This window comes from Xiphophorus hellerii, chromosome 9, assembly GCF_003331165.1.
Source record: "Xiphophorus hellerii strain 12219 chromosome 9, Xiphophorus_hellerii-4.1, whole genome shotgun sequence".
Lineage (NCBI taxonomy): Eukaryota > Metazoa > Chordata > Actinopteri > Cyprinodontiformes > Poeciliidae > Xiphophorus > Xiphophorus hellerii.
Window position 1 is genome coordinate 26,887,660 of NC_045680.1, and position 15,982 is coordinate 26,903,641.

At 41.0% G+C, this 15,982-nt stretch overlaps 2 protein-coding genes across 2 annotated transcripts; both read left to right on the plus strand.

Moving 5' to 3' along the window:
* The first annotated feature begins 584 nt into the window (after window positions 1–584).
* Window positions 585–8,763, plus strand: LOC116725991 (gelsolin-like). Its single transcript, XM_032572439.1, has 17 exons — window positions 585–716; window positions 1,503–1,692; window positions 1,761–1,915; window positions 3,605–3,766; window positions 3,874–4,023; window positions 4,127–4,213; window positions 5,035–5,167; window positions 5,339–5,427; window positions 5,516–5,722; window positions 5,834–5,967; window positions 6,262–6,352; window positions 7,015–7,185; window positions 7,272–7,446; window positions 7,536–7,651; window positions 8,124–8,201; window positions 8,289–8,349; window positions 8,438–8,763. Exons 2-17 carry the CDS (start codon window positions 1,515–1,517, stop codon window positions 8,563–8,565), a joined length of 2,115 nt encoding a protein of 704 aa, XP_032428330.1. The 5' UTR covers window positions 585–716; window positions 1,503–1,514; the 3' UTR covers window positions 8,566–8,763.
* Window positions 8,764–9,008: 245 nt separating this feature from the next.
* LOC116725992 (retinol dehydrogenase 8-like) lies at window positions 9,009–15,616 on the plus strand. Its single transcript, XM_032572440.1, has 6 exons — window positions 9,009–9,702; window positions 10,720–10,881; window positions 12,372–12,551; window positions 12,638–12,731; window positions 12,976–13,159; window positions 15,189–15,616. The coding sequence occupies exons 1-6, from the start codon at window positions 9,606–9,608 to the stop codon at window positions 15,423–15,425; spliced, it is 954 nt and encodes a 317-aa protein (XP_032428331.1). The 5' UTR covers window positions 9,009–9,605; the 3' UTR covers window positions 15,426–15,616.
* The last annotated feature ends 366 nt before the right edge of the window (window positions 15,617–15,982 follow it).

Sequence of the window (15,982 nt, forward strand, 5' to 3'; positions counted from 1 at the left end):
TCCCAGATCAAACTCCTATGGAAAAGCTAATGGAAAATATATTTTTAAAAAAGAAGCAAAAACTCTTTCATGGTTGCAGTCATAGGGGGGTTCATGCGCTGCCCTGTGAAGCTGCAGGAGTCGGCGAGGATAAAGGCTCAGAATCATGTGAGCTTTAGGAGGTTCAGATTTCTCCTTAATGGGGTTTCTGAGGAGCCCAGACATATAAACCTCTAGATTATTATAAATACTTTTGAACGTTAAGCTAAGCACTAGCTTAATGGAAAAATATTCTAGCTGAAAGTTGTGCAGGTGTTACATTTGTGTTTCTGTTGAACTCTGTCCTTATAAAGGAGTAAAAACATCACATGCAGAGTAAACGCTAAAGCTGCTTACGTCTCATTCAGATTTCACTTCCTGTTTTTTTTCTGTACACGTTCAAATATAGATGATCTGCAGTAAATTAAATGGGACACAATTAAAATCCCCACAATTAAAATTGAAGTTATGTAAGACTGGGAATCAGGAGGTGCGTGTGTTGTGTGTGGGCGCGGTTGTGTGTGTTTTGTTCTGCAGCCTGGGCCGGGCCTGGATGTGGCTGAACACGCCTCTCCATCTGAGGGCGGATGTCCCGTCTGCTTATATAGCGCCCGGCGGCTCAAACTGGCTCCGCGGACGATTGGAAGAGCAGCAGTGCAGCTTCTCCACAACCAGCATCTGATTCTCTCCTCACCCAGGTAAAGAAAAACGTCTTGGATCTGTAAATCTTTCCTGTCGTGTCACTGTTTATGCAATAGAAACAGTTCCTGCAAGACTGTTCACGCTTCTGCATGAACTCTGTCTGCATTATGCATCTACTGAAACAAACTTTTAACACAAGCTGCATGCCAGTAAAGCCAAGTATGACTAAATAATGCACATTATGACCTGGGATTATGGAAACAAAGTATTTTTTAACATGATTGTATGTTGGATATTTGGGTGTGGACCGGTTTGTCCACACCCAGCATAATTATACTTTCAACAATTAACTAGATGCATTTTCTCAGCGAGTGGTTGCTCGTTTTTTTTTAAAACGCCCCACAGACGACTTGCAGTGTAGCTCAGTAGAAGGCTGGCCAGACACACCCTGCTGTGTCCAATACATTCTGCTTCAAGAGCAGCTGAGTTAATAAATAAAAGTGCCTGTATTACAGGTTCAGCAGGGAAATGTTCCTGGAACCCTGCAGGAGTTTATTGGAAACAAAACAAAGAACTCTAATGTGCAGATGGTGATGTGGTTCAATGTTTGAGTTCATGAATGACACTTTAATCCTAAAAGCTAGTGGTGGTTTTGAATCTGTCTCGGAGCATAGCTGTGGGTACATGTTTGAGTCACGGGAAGAAGAAGAAGAAAAAAAAAAAAGTCAGAAAGCTCAAAGGGCTACATTACTGAAGATGATAAGCTTCTTCCGTGCAAGAAACTCATCAGGTAGTTTTCTGCAGCACGGCCAAGTCATTAATGAAAACGTGTCTCCTCTAAGGCCTTCAGCACCATGGCACAGCAGGCGTTCCAGACAGCGGGGAAGAAGCCCGGCCTGGAGATATGGCGGGTGGAGAAGATGGATCTGGCTCCGGTTCCAAAGCAGCTCTACGGAGACTTCTTCACCGGGGACGCCTACGTCATCCTCCACACCACTGCGGCTCCTTCTTACAACGTGCACTCATGGATCGGTATGTCTGACCTACAAACCACTGTCTTGTTTTTCCTGCCACTTTTTGAACTCCTGTCCCGTTTGCAGGTGAGGAAGCCACCAAAGACGAGGCTGGAGCTGCTGCTATTCTGATCACTCAGCTGGACGATCACCTTGGTGGCGGTCCGGTCCAGTTCAACGAGTTCCAAAACGAAGAGTCGCTCACCTTTCAAGGTTACTTCAAGTCTGGCATCAAGTACAAGGTGAAATACTCCTGTTCTCATTATACATATCAGTAACACTTTAGCTGAAGAGGTGAGCATAAGACTGATATGAAACTGTCCTAAACATGACATAACTCCTGTTATGAACAGAAAGAGTCTTCATGAATGTTTATGACTGTTGTCATGAAGTCTCATAAGCAATGACGCATTTAATGCAAAGTTAATGACATTTTAAATTTTAATGCAAGTTTCAATGCAACGTTGCATTAAAAATGTCATTATTTTCCCAATAATGCAAAGTTGACACTTTAATGAGCTTTTAATGCAACTTTTAGTTCAACTTTGCATTGTTTGTATTGACAAGTGTCATTATTTACTGAATGACACTTCAGGACAACAGTCATAAACATTCATGAAGACTCCTTCATGTTTAGAACAGGTGTTCTGTCAGTCTTATGAACACCCCTTCACGTAAATGTTACCTAGATATCTTTTGTTTTATGTGATTTTTTTCTTCGTGTATAAAAGTAATGGAACTTTTTAAGCAGAGCAGTTGAATTTGTGGGGTTATTTTTGGGCTCTGTGGTAGCCTGCTCCTCCTGGTTTCCATAGAGGGTTTCCATGGAGAGTTTGAGCTGCCAAACAGAGACGTGCTCTGACAATGCCAAAATACCAGACTGCTGCAGATGCCATTAACTTCTACACTCAAATAATATTCTTTTCTTGAATCTGAAAGATTCTGAAAGAAACCCCCCAAAAAACAAAACACAAAAAACAGGAGTATCAGACAGGATCTCGTTTTTGGAAACATTCCTCTGAGATTCTGCTCCATGATGCCATGAGTCACCACATTCCAACTGTTTTGTTGGCTGAAACTTTCGCACAGACTTGCTTCCATTTCACCCTGTCCTGAAGATGGTCCGATTCAGATTTCCTGCCTCAGAACGCCTGGAGAATCCACTGGATTCATTGTGACTGCAATCAAACCAATCTTAAGATTTATTTACATGATAATATGCCAAACTTCTAAGCTTCTGATCCATGAAATAACACTGGAAAATACCTCTTAGTGAATCCCTGGCGTTACTTGTAAATAAATGAACCAAGACCACAATCGCAACTTGAACATTTTCATCGACCAACATTTTTGCTTTTGTCCATAGTATAACCATCCTTTTTAGCAAGATCATTTCTTATTTTCTTAATGGGAATCGCTGGACTGTAATGGAGCTTTTTCTTTGTACTCAGATTTTCTGAATTTCCAGTTGGAAGCACAACAAAACTTATTCTTCAGTTCAATGGACCAAAATGAATTTGATCCGACTTAGAAGGCTGTAATTTGTTAAGTGTAGACATAATAAGGTGTTAGACAGACTGAAAGCATAAATAGTTGAGGCTTTAAAAGCGTTTGTGGCTGATAGGAGTGTAATTCCTGGTACTGCAGCTTGCTACCTGTAAGCCTGTCAAAATTCACTTGTTCCAAGAAAGAGTGGATGGACAGATCACAAAGGGATCATGCGTTAGGTGTTCATTTGTCTTTGCTTTGGTTGTTGAGAGCTGAACAAACAGGGCGGTGTGTGCTTTAGAAAGAAGCATGTCTCTGTCCTTTCAGAATGAAAAGAACAAAGTTCATAGCAGGATGATGACGTCTAACATGTTCATTGTTTTCATCACTGCGGATCTGTTCTGGATGGGACAACAGAGGTATAAATGGCTTGTAATCCACAGAAAGGTGGCGTAAACTCAGGCTTCAAGCATGTCGTGACCAATGACATGAATGTGAAGCGCCTGCTGCACCTCAAAGGCCGGCGTACAGTCAGAGCCACCGAGGTGGCCTTGTCCTGGGACAGCTTCAACAAGGGAGATTGCTTCATCATCGACCTGGGAAAGGCAAGACAAAGTCTGAGCTAAAGAAAACCAATGCTTAATTAGAAAAATGTTGCAGTAACTAAGACTCCTCCCTTTGATTCCTTCTCTTCCGCTCGGTGCAACAACAGGTGATCTACCAGTGGTCTGGCAGTGAGAGCAATCGCTATGAGCGTCTCAAGGCCACTCAGATGGCCAAAGATATCCGTGACAATGAGAGACATGGCCGTGCTGAGGTGAACATGATTGATGAGGGCAGTGAACCCGAGGCTGTCATCAAGGTGAGCTGTTTTCTTCTTTGACTCTTCACCAAAGCACACAAAATATTTGTCGCTGGTTGTGTTTTCATGAGGTCTATGAACAATAATCTCTACTCGTTAACAGGAACTTGGTCCAAAGCCGAATCTCCCTTCAGGAGACTGTGATGTGGCTTATGAGACGCCCAAGAAGAATAAGGCATCTCTGTATCAGGTAGATATACCACTGGTAAACATACCTCAATGAAATGTTTGTAACTTTTTATCTCAAACGTTTACAGAAACCTCAAAGAGGTTTGAATGTCACTGAATTCTTCTTCAGTGACACTTTCATTTCATACAGATTAAAAAATAAAGTCAAACAAAAATGTTTTTTGTATCTAGTCTGGGGAAGTAATGCATTCTTCTGGATGACTCCTTTGTCAGCAGTGTCTTTTTCTTTGTGTTTGGTCTCCCTGGTGATTAAATGTTGTACTGGTCAAAAAAAGGGAAATGTCACAAATAACAAAAAACATCAGGAAGTACAAAACACTGCAAGCTCGCACCACAAAACAAAAATGCTCCAGACCACTATGGTTAGTGTAGGTATTATCTCTGTAAATATGCTGTTGTTCTATGTCATTGTAAAAGATTGTGTTTTTGAACAAGACTCCAACTTACTACTGGACATCCCATCTTTACTGAGGGTCTGGTCTTATATGGTTTGGTGGTTGACTCCCCGTAGTGGTCTGGAGTACTTCCGTTTTGTGGAGCAAAAGCGTTTGTACTTACTGTTGCGTTTGAATTAGAGGTGAGTGGATTGATCCAAAATATGGATAAAACTGATACCAAGTCGGTTTCAGGATCTGATCAATACAAATGTGGTAAAATCAATCATTTACTTTCAGATTGCCTCTTGCACATTCATTTGAATTTTGTATTATAGTTTCTCAACTCTGCCTCAAAAAAGATTTTGTTTAATCTTTAATCTGTTGCTGGTGTCTAATAGATTTCAGTGATACGTTGAAAAGTCTAAGTCGGATCTTTTATTGGTAGGTTTCTGATGCTTCTGGAGACATGTCAACAACCCTGGTGGCCGGTTCAAACCCATTCAAACAAGACATCCTCTCTCCCAGTGAATGCTACGTCCTGGATAATGGAGACGACGGGAACATATTTGTTTGGAAAGGTATCAGGCTTTTGATTTCCGTTTATTTTTCCCCAAAACTTTTCTGTATTTTGTACATTTGTTGATGAACAGTTTGTGTTTATAGCACCTGCTAGTATTCTGCTACTTCTCCATTGAAGAACAGACTACATTTGTTCAGCTCTGACCTTTGTACCACATCCCACATTGCAGGACCAAAGGCAAACACAACTGAGCGCAAAGAAGCGTGGACCATCGCCCAAAAGTTCATCAAAGAAAAGAATTACTCTCCAAGAACAAAGGTAATGCAATCAGTGTCTGTCACGGGGTCTCCATTAGACGGTGTGATGAAAACGCATTCATTGCTTGGTCTGTTTCTCCCAATAAAAGGTCCAGGTCATTCCTGCTGGGAGTGAGACCACTCTGTTCAAGCAGTTCTTTTTCAAATGGCTGGAGGGAGCGGCCACAGGTCAGACCTACACTGTGGGTCGCATCGCTAAAGTGGAGAAGATTCCCTTCGATGCCTCAAAACTCCATGGCAACAACGCCATGGCCGCCCAGCACGGCATGGTGGATGACGGCTCTGGGAAAGTCCAGGTGAGATTACGGGCTCTGCCACAATAACGAAGCATGTATCATTTATTATTATTATTATTACTAATAGTAGTAGTAGTAGTGTTTACATATGACACTATTGGGTGTTTGTAGATCTGGCGTGTGGAAGGACGTGACAAGGCCCCTGTGGACCCGTCCAGCTATGGGCATTTCTATGGAGGAGACTGTTATCTGGTGCTGTATTCCTACAACGATGGAGGCAGGCAGAAGCACATCATCTACACCTGGTGGGTGCAGCTTTGCACCATCTGTAAGATGGCCTCAGACAAACTGGTCCCTGTCTGTGTTCTGTACATCTCTTCCAGCCTTCTAACGAGTTGAACTATCTGCAGAAGTTGAAATGACCAAATTTCCTGTTGTTCACAACATTAACAGAGATTTAGCATTCCTATGTATCTATCCTTTAAACAAATGATGCATATTAGCTAATGGACTGAATGCAGCAAATTTCTTTCCTGCTTCTTTTGCTCAAAGCTGAAACAAGCATTCTCAGCACTGAACGTGGTGTTGCTTTGCTGCAGGCAAGGCCAGAAGTGCAGTCAGGATGAACTAGCTGCTTCAGCTTTCCTCACAGTCAAACTGGACGATTCGATGGGAGGAGTGGCCACCCAGGTGTGTTATCTCCATCTTGTATTTTTACTGAATACAACAAACATCCATTCAATTTTACAGATAAAACATCAGTTCAAGTTTTATTGGTTATAGTGACAGGCAACAAAATTATGTTCTCACGCGTAGTGGGTCACATAATGGCAGTTGGTAGCACTGTGGTCCTGTGTTTGAATCCCAGGTTTGGTTCCTCTGCATTTTCTCCCAGTGCATAAACGGGTTCTCTCCAGGTACTCTGACTTGTCTATTTCATTATGGTGTCAGCACCACTTTCTGTGTTTCGCTGTAATTCTTTCATTTTTAAGCCAAGAGCTTATTAGACTCTACACAGCCTCCCTGGTTCCAACAGAGATCTCCAACCAAGGACTTTCTTACCAAAAGTAAACCAAGAAGCTCTAAAGTGTCTGAACATCTCCAAGCAGCACTACCACTGTGATTACCCAGGACTAAAGAAAATTGCTCATTGGTAGCAAACCAAAGTATAACCAGTTGACCTTATGGAATCATTTTGTTCAGATTAGTGTTTTTGATAGGGAACAAGAAGAAACTCCACTCCAGTAGATTTCAGATAGACCAACTGTGAGAGGACCCACCTTTCAGTTAGAATGCTGAGCTTGCATGCTTTCTCTACATCTTCATACTATACATCATCTGTGTCTCTACAGGTCCGGGTCACTCAGAACCGAGAGCCTCCTCACCTGGTGAGCCTGTTTAAGAACAAGCCTTTAATCATCTACCTGGGTGGGACGTCCCGCAAGGGTGGAGACAGCAAACCCGCCAGCACTCGTCTCTTCCATATCCGCCAGAGCTCCACCAAAGCATTGCGGGCTGTTGAGGTCGGCCTTGGTTCTTGAGAAAAGTTGATGTGGAAGTGATGCTTTTTTGTGCTGAACTGTGGAAATCTTCAATCTCTTTTACCCAGGTGGAAGCCACGGCCTCCAGTCTGAACACCAACGACGTGTTTGTGCTCAAATCGGCAAATTCCCTGTTCGTGTGGAAGGGGAAGGGAGCAAGTCCGGATGAGATGACTGCAGCCAAGTACGTTGCCAGCCTCCTGGGTGGAACTGCCACAGAGGTGGAGGAATCCAAGGAACCAGGTAACGGGCAAAAGTAGACGCATAATCACTGCAACATGGCAATGCAATGGGTGCTTTGTTGTGTTAATCAGATATTATCCTTTTGGCAGCTGGTTTCTGGGCAGCACTGGGAGGGAAGAAAGATTACCAGACCTCCAAGACCCTCCAGAATGTAGTCAGACCACCAAGACTGTTTGGCTGTTCCAATAAGACCGGTCGGCTCATTGTGAGTGTTCCAAGTTTCACATTTTGTCTTGTTTACTGCTACAGATAGGTTGTTTATGTGATAGACCAACACGAAGTAGCAAATAATTAGAAAATGGAGGAAAAAGAATAAATAGCTAAATGACTCAATTGGATAAGATGGAGAGAATCTGTGAAGACCAGTCTTCCATTGAATCAAATTGTTCAATCAAATTTAGCGCTGGTCTTTGTGAATCGGTGCATCCCTAATCGAAACTGGGTTTTATTTAGGCGTTTGATTTCAAGGGGGACACAAATGCACACCACACTTTTCAGATTTTTACCAGTGAAGAAATGTTATAATTTTCCTTCCAGTTCCCTATTATTTGCTATTCGGTCTTGCTCTGTCACATAAATCCCAAGTTTGTGAATATAATGTTTAAAAGTTTAAAGGATGAAAATACCTTTTGCGCAGCACCACATATTTACATAAGCATGTGTTTGACGACGTGCAGGCAGAAGAGGTGCCAGGCGACTTCTCACAGATTGATTTGGCAACCGATGACGTCATGGTTCTGGACACGTGGGATCAGGTCCGCTAACGTTGACACGGTTCTGTGGTAAATGTGTTTTCATGTGATTTCCTGCGTTTAAGCTCACTGAGACTTTTCTGCTCTCAGGTCTTCGTTTGGATTGGAAAAGAAGCGAATGACACGGAGACGACTGGAGCGCCTCAAATCGGTACAACCTCCTGCTCCTCAACTGTTAAGAATGTTTCCAGAACACACCTGACTTTGAGGTTTTTAATTTCTCCTTATTTTCCTCTCAGCCCAGGACTACGTGAATTCAGACCCCTCTGGTCGCCGCGGCATCCCCATCACCACCATCAAGCAGGGGCAGGAGCCGCCCTCCTTCTCCGGCTGGTTCCATGGTTGGGACCCCAAGATGTGGAACTAAGATCCTTTGGAACCCATAGTTGCCTTCAGAAAAGAAAAAAAAAGAAAAACTTTAGTGGGGAAAACAAATACTTTAAGGCTATGCAACCCAGTGTTTGAAATATGTTCGACAAAACCTCCTGCCTTTTTCCTTTGCTGTTATTCATTTGCTTTCACCAGTAAACCAGCTGGTTTTTGCAACTCATTAAGAAAAAAGACAGCATGATGCAGTCTTGTTTTCCGAGCTTTATGGCCTCAAAAACTGAGATAAAAAAAATGAATAAAAAATAAATCTACACTGCAAAAACACAAAACTGTACCAAGTATTTCTAATCTTCTTTATAGTGCAAATATTTTAGTACACTTGAAATACGACAACTAACTTACAAGAAACTTTTCAACAAGCTATAACAGATTGTTTTAAATGAACAGTTCCTTGATATTGATGAAAATCTAGTAATTCCATTCTCAGATTATTTCACTTGTAATAAGACATGTTTCCCTTGTTACAAGTGAAATAATCTGCCAATGGAAATAGTACTTTTTTGTTAATATTAAGGAATTATTTACTTAAAACAAGCTCCTATATCCTGCTGACAAGTTACTTGTATGTTTTGTCATATTTTAAGTGCACTAAGATATTTGCACTATAAAAAAGGTTAGAAATACTTGGTACAATTTTGTGTTTTTGCAGTGTAGAGTTTTGAATTTGACATTACATTTAGCATATTTTGGCCCAGATTGTAAAGATAAATGTTTAACCTAAAATTGAATCAAAAAATAAAACTCTTTTCTCACCCCATGCTCCGTCTGGCAAGCCTTTGATTTGTTCCACACCTGGGTTTCCCTGTGACAATAGCCGTGTTATCATTAACCTAAATCCTCCTGTGCAGCTGCACCATGTGCTGGCCACGCTTGTTGGTAATCTTCGGGCCCTGCGCACAAGGCTTCTGCTGAGTTGCAGGCCTGTGGATTAAGGAGTGGGCTTTAAGAGCGCCCCTAACATCACCTCGCTCCTTTTGTTCTCCATTCTGCGAGACAAACGCGAACAAAGCGGGCACAATGAACCAGAAGGTGGTACTCATCACGGGCTGCTCCTCGGGGATCGGCCTGGCTCTGGCGGCCCGGATCGCCAAAGACGAGAAGAAGAGGTTCATGGGTAAATGTTTCGGTTCGCTGCTTCTCCTCAAAGCTTGGATGTGTTGGGTTAAATTTGAAAATGGTCAGATGTGGTTTAGAGGTTTTTAGGTCGCACCTAAAAAAAGAAAGAACAGAGAGAAGGAAAAATATTCCGGTTCATTAGTTTAAAGGGAATTTAGGAGATTATTTCTATTATTTCTCTTTCAACTTTGTCTTGAGTTGTTCACTGCAAAAACACACATTATAACCGAGTATTTTTGGTCTAGTTTCTAGTGCAAATAGGTTAGAATGCTTGAAATAAGATACAACAAACGTAACTTTTAAGCTTTATTTAAAGCAAATACTTCTTTAATATTGGTGAAAAAAGTATTAGTTTCATTGGCAGATTATGTCACTCATATGACCTGGGAAAAATGTCTTATAAGTGAAAAGAAAAGAAAAAAGCATGTACAACCACAACTGCGAATCATCAGAATGGAAATGGTTGAGCTCATTTTAATTCATCGTGCCATTAATTGATTATTTGATTATTGTGACAGGCTTACATACCTTCCAGTTTCAGGAATTTGGTTCCTTGTTTAATGCAAGAAATAAATGAGAGAGCACAAAAAAAACTCAGTGGTGAAAAACATTTTATGATTCTAAATAATCAAGATCGTGGAGTCATGCGTTTATTAATTGTGTTGTTTACCATAATATCCCAGTGAACAGTTTTTATACAGTATTCTCTTTAAAGAAAAGTCACTGAGGTCTGGGGATTATCCTGAGTAAATGGGATGAATAATGTCTCATCGCATGATCCAGAACAAGGCAGATGAAGTTGATCTGAACAGCTGCCAATGTTCCACTGAGTTGATCACACAGTTTATCCATTTGAATTATTGCTGGTCAGCAAAGTAGGAGCCTGATTAGAGAATAAACCCATAGTATGTCTGATCATAAATATGCAACAGGATGTTATCCTACATATCGCGTAGACCTGCATGAAACGTAGCTGTGTTCTGCTGTCAGAGGACTATTTCTTTGTGTGCTGTAGTCTATGCCACCATGAGAAACCTGGGTAAGGCAGAGCCGCTGGTTGAGGCGGCCGACCGGACTCTGGGCAGGACCCTGGAGCTCAAGCAGCTGGACGTGTGCAGCGAGGAATCCATCAAAGCCTGCGTGGACAGCCTGCCAGAACGCAGGGTGGACATCCTCAGTAAGCCTGCACACACACCTGAACACACACCAGCTGCAAAAGACACCCACACTGGGTATGAAGCTTTGAAGTTCAAAGCTCATTTTGTGCACACATTTTTTACTGTAGAAACACTAAAACACAGTTCTTGCACAATGCGTGCCAAAATTTTGAATAGTGCATCCCACAGTGAGGCAATACAGTTTTCTTGTTCTGCATGTGTAAAGGTGATTGTGGTGTACATGCCAGAGGGGGGGTGTATCAATAAAAAAATATCAATAATATTGATTCCAAGTGGGCCTCAGTATTGGATCAATACTTTAGTTTCAGATTTCCTCTTGAAATTTATTTCATTTTTCTATTGTAGCTTCTCAACTCTAGCTCAAAGCTTTGATGTGCATTCAAATGATGGCTTTTTTTGTACTTTACATTAGAAAAAATGCACAGAAATTTGTTCTGCTTTCCTATTGTTTCTGTTTTTCATGTATTTTTTAGACACCTATAAACTTTGTCCAAGTTTTTTCCCAGGTTTTGATAAAAATAATTCAAAAGAAAAACAAAAACCTAAAAGTCTAAAGTTTTATTTTATGTCAAACTTAAATAATAAAAAGTATCGGTATCAGTATAGTTATAGGATCAATACCAAATATATATGTGCAAATAATATCTATTTTCACATTGGCTTCTTCTCTGGACTCTGCAGTGCTGCTTCATACACTGCCATCTACTGGGAACTCAATGGAAGTTTAGGAAAATTACACAACCCTACGCAATTAGTGGTCAGCCAGAGACACAAAGCACATTGCAAATATCTTGCCAGTCCTTATATAGATATGGTATTTGAAAGTTGCACAATGCAGTTGGGAGGAAACTGCACTGTGCCTGTATGTCAATCAGAGAAGCCATTTGATACTGGCTGACATTTAGTTTATTACCAATGACTATATTCTGCCTGGCTGGCATATATTAGATGTAGGGACAGCTACATCTAATAGGATGTTGAGGGGGCTAAGGGTGTGGAAAAAGTGAAGAATCCACATGACGGGGCAGAAACTAGAAAGAAAATAAAACATAAGACATTTAGAAGTTCAGAAAGAGTCTGTTTCAGTCTAGTGAATTCAACCCTAAAGTTCACTGAAAACACACAAGAAATCCTAATTGAGGTTATTGTATTTCATCCGTCCGTCAAATCCTCTGTCTTCACCTTCATCCTGGACTGATCAATTTGGGAACAAAGAGACACACATCCCTGAATTCAGACAATCAAACACAACAGAACAGCAGTTTAGTGACGTGTTAGCCTAGCAGTCGTGTTTTTGGACTGTCAGAGGAAGCCAGAGTACCTGGAGAAAACACACTCATACACATGGAGGTCATGAAAACTCCCTGTAGAAAGACTCCAGGCCACAAATTGAACCAAGGACCTTCTTGCTGCAAGGCAACATTGCTAAAAACTGTGTGACAATGCAGACAGTAATATAAAGGTTAATATTACTGCCCACTTGTCTCAGTCAGTAATGCAGGGATGGGACTGATTGGACCCATCGAGTGCCAGTCTATCGATGAGATGAAGACAGTCATGGACACCAACTTCTTCGGGCTTGTGCGACTACTGAAGGAGATCCTGCCTGATATGAAAAAGAGGAAGAAAGGTCATATCGTGGTCATCAGCAGCGTCATGGGTATTCAAGGTGAGGAGGGGCTGACCTGCTCATCTTCAGTCCCAATGTTGTTTGAAACATTTCCCTTACAGTTTCTCTCTTTGTCTCTGTTTTAGGAATATTGTTCAACGATGTCTATGCAGCGTCTAAGTTTGCAGTGGAAGGCTTTTGTGAAAGCTTGGCAGTTCAAGCCCTGAGGTTCAGTCTGAAGTATGTTCAAAGTACATCGTCAACATGATGAGACTTGCAAACAATACTGAGGTTTGAATGGAGCGTGTGTGCAGACATGCTGCACAACAACCAAAGGCAGAATAATGAGAGCTGCGCTATGTCATGGCAGGTTCTAACAGAGCCAATCCGTTTCTCAATGCGTGATTAGATTACTGGTAGTGACGAGTTAAGTATTTCTTCATATGACCTTTTTCACTCTACTTTTGTTCAACTTCTTTGCCAGCATCAGCCTGATAGAACCAGGTCCGGTGATCACAGAGTTTGAGCATAAGGTTTACGAAGAGGGCCTGAAGACGGACCTCAGCAAAGCTGATAAAGTGACTGCAGACATGTTCACAAACATCTACCTGAAGAACTACAACCAGATCTTCGAAACCCTTGGTCAGACAGCAGAGGATGTAGCAGAGGTATTAGATCTTTATGTTGGTTCAACTGGAAGATGTTGTTTCTATAGATGCACCGATTGCAGTTTTCTGGCTATGCACCTTTCCTCTAAAAGCTAATTGTGATTTTACAAATTACACCATCTGAGGTAATACTCCAACAGAAAGTATTGCATAATTGTGAATTAGAGAGAAAATGATGGAAGGCTTCCAACTTTGATTTTTTATTTTTATATATATATATATATATATACAGTACAGACCAAAAGTTTGGACACACCTTTTAATTCAATGAGTTTCCTTTATTTTCATGACTATTGACATTGTAGATTCACACTGAAGGCATCAAAACTATGAATAACACATGTGGAAATATGCACTAAACAAAAAAGTGTAAAACAACTGAAAATAGCCCTTATATTCTAGTTTCTTCAAAGTAGCAACCTTTTGCTGTGATTACTGCTTTGCACACACTCTGCATTTTCTTGATGAGCTTCAAGAGGTAGTCACCTGAAATGGTTTTCACTTCATAGGTGTGCCCTGTCAGGTTAATAAGTGGGATTTCTTGCCTTATAAATAGTCATGAAAATAAAGAAAACCCATTGAATTAGAAAGGTGTGTCCAAACTTTTGGTCTGTACTGTATATATATATATATATATATATATATATATATATATATATATATATATATATATAGTGTGTATTTGTATTTACTGAGCACTTTTCAAACCATCACCCATAAAAGAAAGATTATATCACCACACTTACCAAGAGACATAAAAATGAATGTTCCGCAATACTCTCTAGTCTGTCTAAAATCGAGATATTTTGCAAAAAAAGATGGGAAAATGCCATTCTCTGGTTAAGACATTCAAACACCTGCAGCTCAAAGTCTTATGATTCATTTTGGGCTTTTTTCAGTCATTTTCTGTTTTGAGCACTTCTTTATTGTTGGCTTCTATTTCTTGGTACAGTTCAGTTATCCTCATTCTCTTTTGGATTTGTTTCATTTGATCAGTATGTATTTCTGGTTACTGTTCAGGCTTCCTTTCCCCTTTTTATACTCTTTATTTGTTTTTCCATCTCTTCCTCAACCTACCACTCTCCTTCCCATCCCAGCTGTTAATTATTTCTTCGTCTTCTTGTACCTTCTCCCTTCCCCAGCTGCACCCACTCACCTGTAACTAGCCCTTCTTGTCATTTCCAGCATCCATCCCTCCATTTTCTGTACACCCTTGTCCTTAGTGAGTTCGGTAGGGGTGCTGGTGCCTATCTCCAGCTAACGTTCCGGGTGAGAGGCGGGGTTCACCCTGGACAGGTCGCCAGTCTGTCGCAGGGCAACACAGAGACAGACAGGACAAACAACCATGCACACACACACTCACACCTAGGGAGAATTTAGAGAGACCAATTAAAATAACAGTCATGTTTTTGGACTGTGGGAGGAAACCGGAATACCCAGAGAGAACACACCATGCACAGGGAGAACATGCAAACTCTGTGCAGAAAAACACGGGCATCAACTCAGGACCTTCTTGCTGTAAGGCAACAGTTCTACCAACTGCACCACTGTGCAGCCCTTCATTTCTAGAACTCCCTTAGTAATTTAGCTCCTCTCTCCTCTTCCACATTTGTCAGATTTTCCTGGTATCAGTTTGTTTATGCTCTTCTGTCCTTGCTTCCTGTGCCATTCATTGTTGTAGGTTTTCTGGGTTTTTTCTGTTCAATAAAAAGACCAGTTTCATAGTAAAATTGCTGGAAATGGTCCCAATTCTGGTCTTACATTTTGACCCATCCTCTCACTCCCCATATTTAACACAAACTCTCAATTTCCAACTTAGAAAGCATTTTCAGAATCACATATTCTTTCCTTCCACTTTCCAACTATGCACCATTCTGTGCTGGTTTGCCACATAAAAGCCCAATAAAAACACATTTGTCATTTGAGGTTGACAATGTGTAAACAAGTTTGAAGGAGTGAATACTTCTGCAAATTATAAGTTCTTAGTGCCTGTAGGTTGAACTTCCTGCTGTGTGTGTTTTGTTTCCAGCACACCCACAGGATTATCACCATGGATGATCCTCCTTTCCGCCATCAGACAAACACGCTTTACACACCCATGACCACACTGAAATATGCCGATCCCAACGGAGACCTTCCCATTGAAACGTTTTACAAAATGGTGTTTGAACACGACAAAGTCTTCAACGCCAGCCTGAACTTCCTCAAGCTGCTGCGCTGGAGGAGTCGCAAGAGTTTTACCTTGGAAAAAGATAAGAGTACCTGAGAGGATTAGTAACGACACGTCAGATCTCTTTCTGCGTGTGCGGGTGTATATGTGTGTGTGAGAAATATAACCAACCAAAGCTGTCCACAGGTTTAGCTCTATTTCTGCTGTAGTGAAACGACATTTCAAATGGAACAGTCAACTAAAATATCATAAATTTTTAAAGCAATAAATTAATTTCTGAAAAAGTATGTCTCTGGAGTTTTCTACACTATGGAACACAATATACAGAATATAATATAGAAGAATCATTGAGCAGTATGCTGGCCTAACTGTTTACACGACCTTTGACGCACAGTCATGTTAAATTAAGTTAGTTTTACAGTAGTCTTTATGCCATTGAGTGAAAATATTTCAAGGTCTAAACAGAGCTGTTACACATAAATACTGTGTTTGAAAGAGATAATCTTTATTGATATGAATCTAGCAGAACATTTTTGTTCCACTGTTTTTTCAGTAAATGAATGGGCTTTAATAATGCACTTAATTTCATAACATTAAGGTATGGCTGAATAGCTCTTGAAGCTCTGACTCCAATCACAGCTGATGTCTTGTGA

Excerpts from the sequence above, each read along its gene's own strand:
- LOC116725991 (XM_032572439.1), top strand. The coding sequence starts at position 1,515 with ATGGCACAGCAGGCGTTCCAGACAGCGGGGAAGAAGCCCGGCCTGGAG. Across the intron at positions 5,723-5,833 it reads ACGGCTCTGGGAAAGTCCAG|ATCTGGCGTGTGGAAGGACG; the intron begins GTGAGATTACGG and ends GGGTGTTTGTAG. Across the intron at positions 8,202-8,288 it reads TTCTGGACACGTGGGATCAG|GTCTTCGTTTGGATTGGAAA; the intron begins GTCCGCTAACGT and ends TTCTGCTCTCAG.
- LOC116725992 (XM_032572440.1), top strand. The coding sequence starts at position 9,606 with ATGAACCAGAAGGTGGTACTCATCACGGGCTGCTCCTCGGGGATCGGC. Across the intron at positions 9,703-10,719 it reads CGAGAAGAAGAGGTTCATGG|TCTATGCCACCATGAGAAAC; the intron begins GTAAATGTTTCG and ends TGTGTGCTGTAG. Across the intron at positions 10,882-12,371 it reads ACGCAGGGTGGACATCCTCA|TCAGTAATGCAGGGATGGGA; the intron begins GTAAGCCTGCAC and ends CACTTGTCTCAG.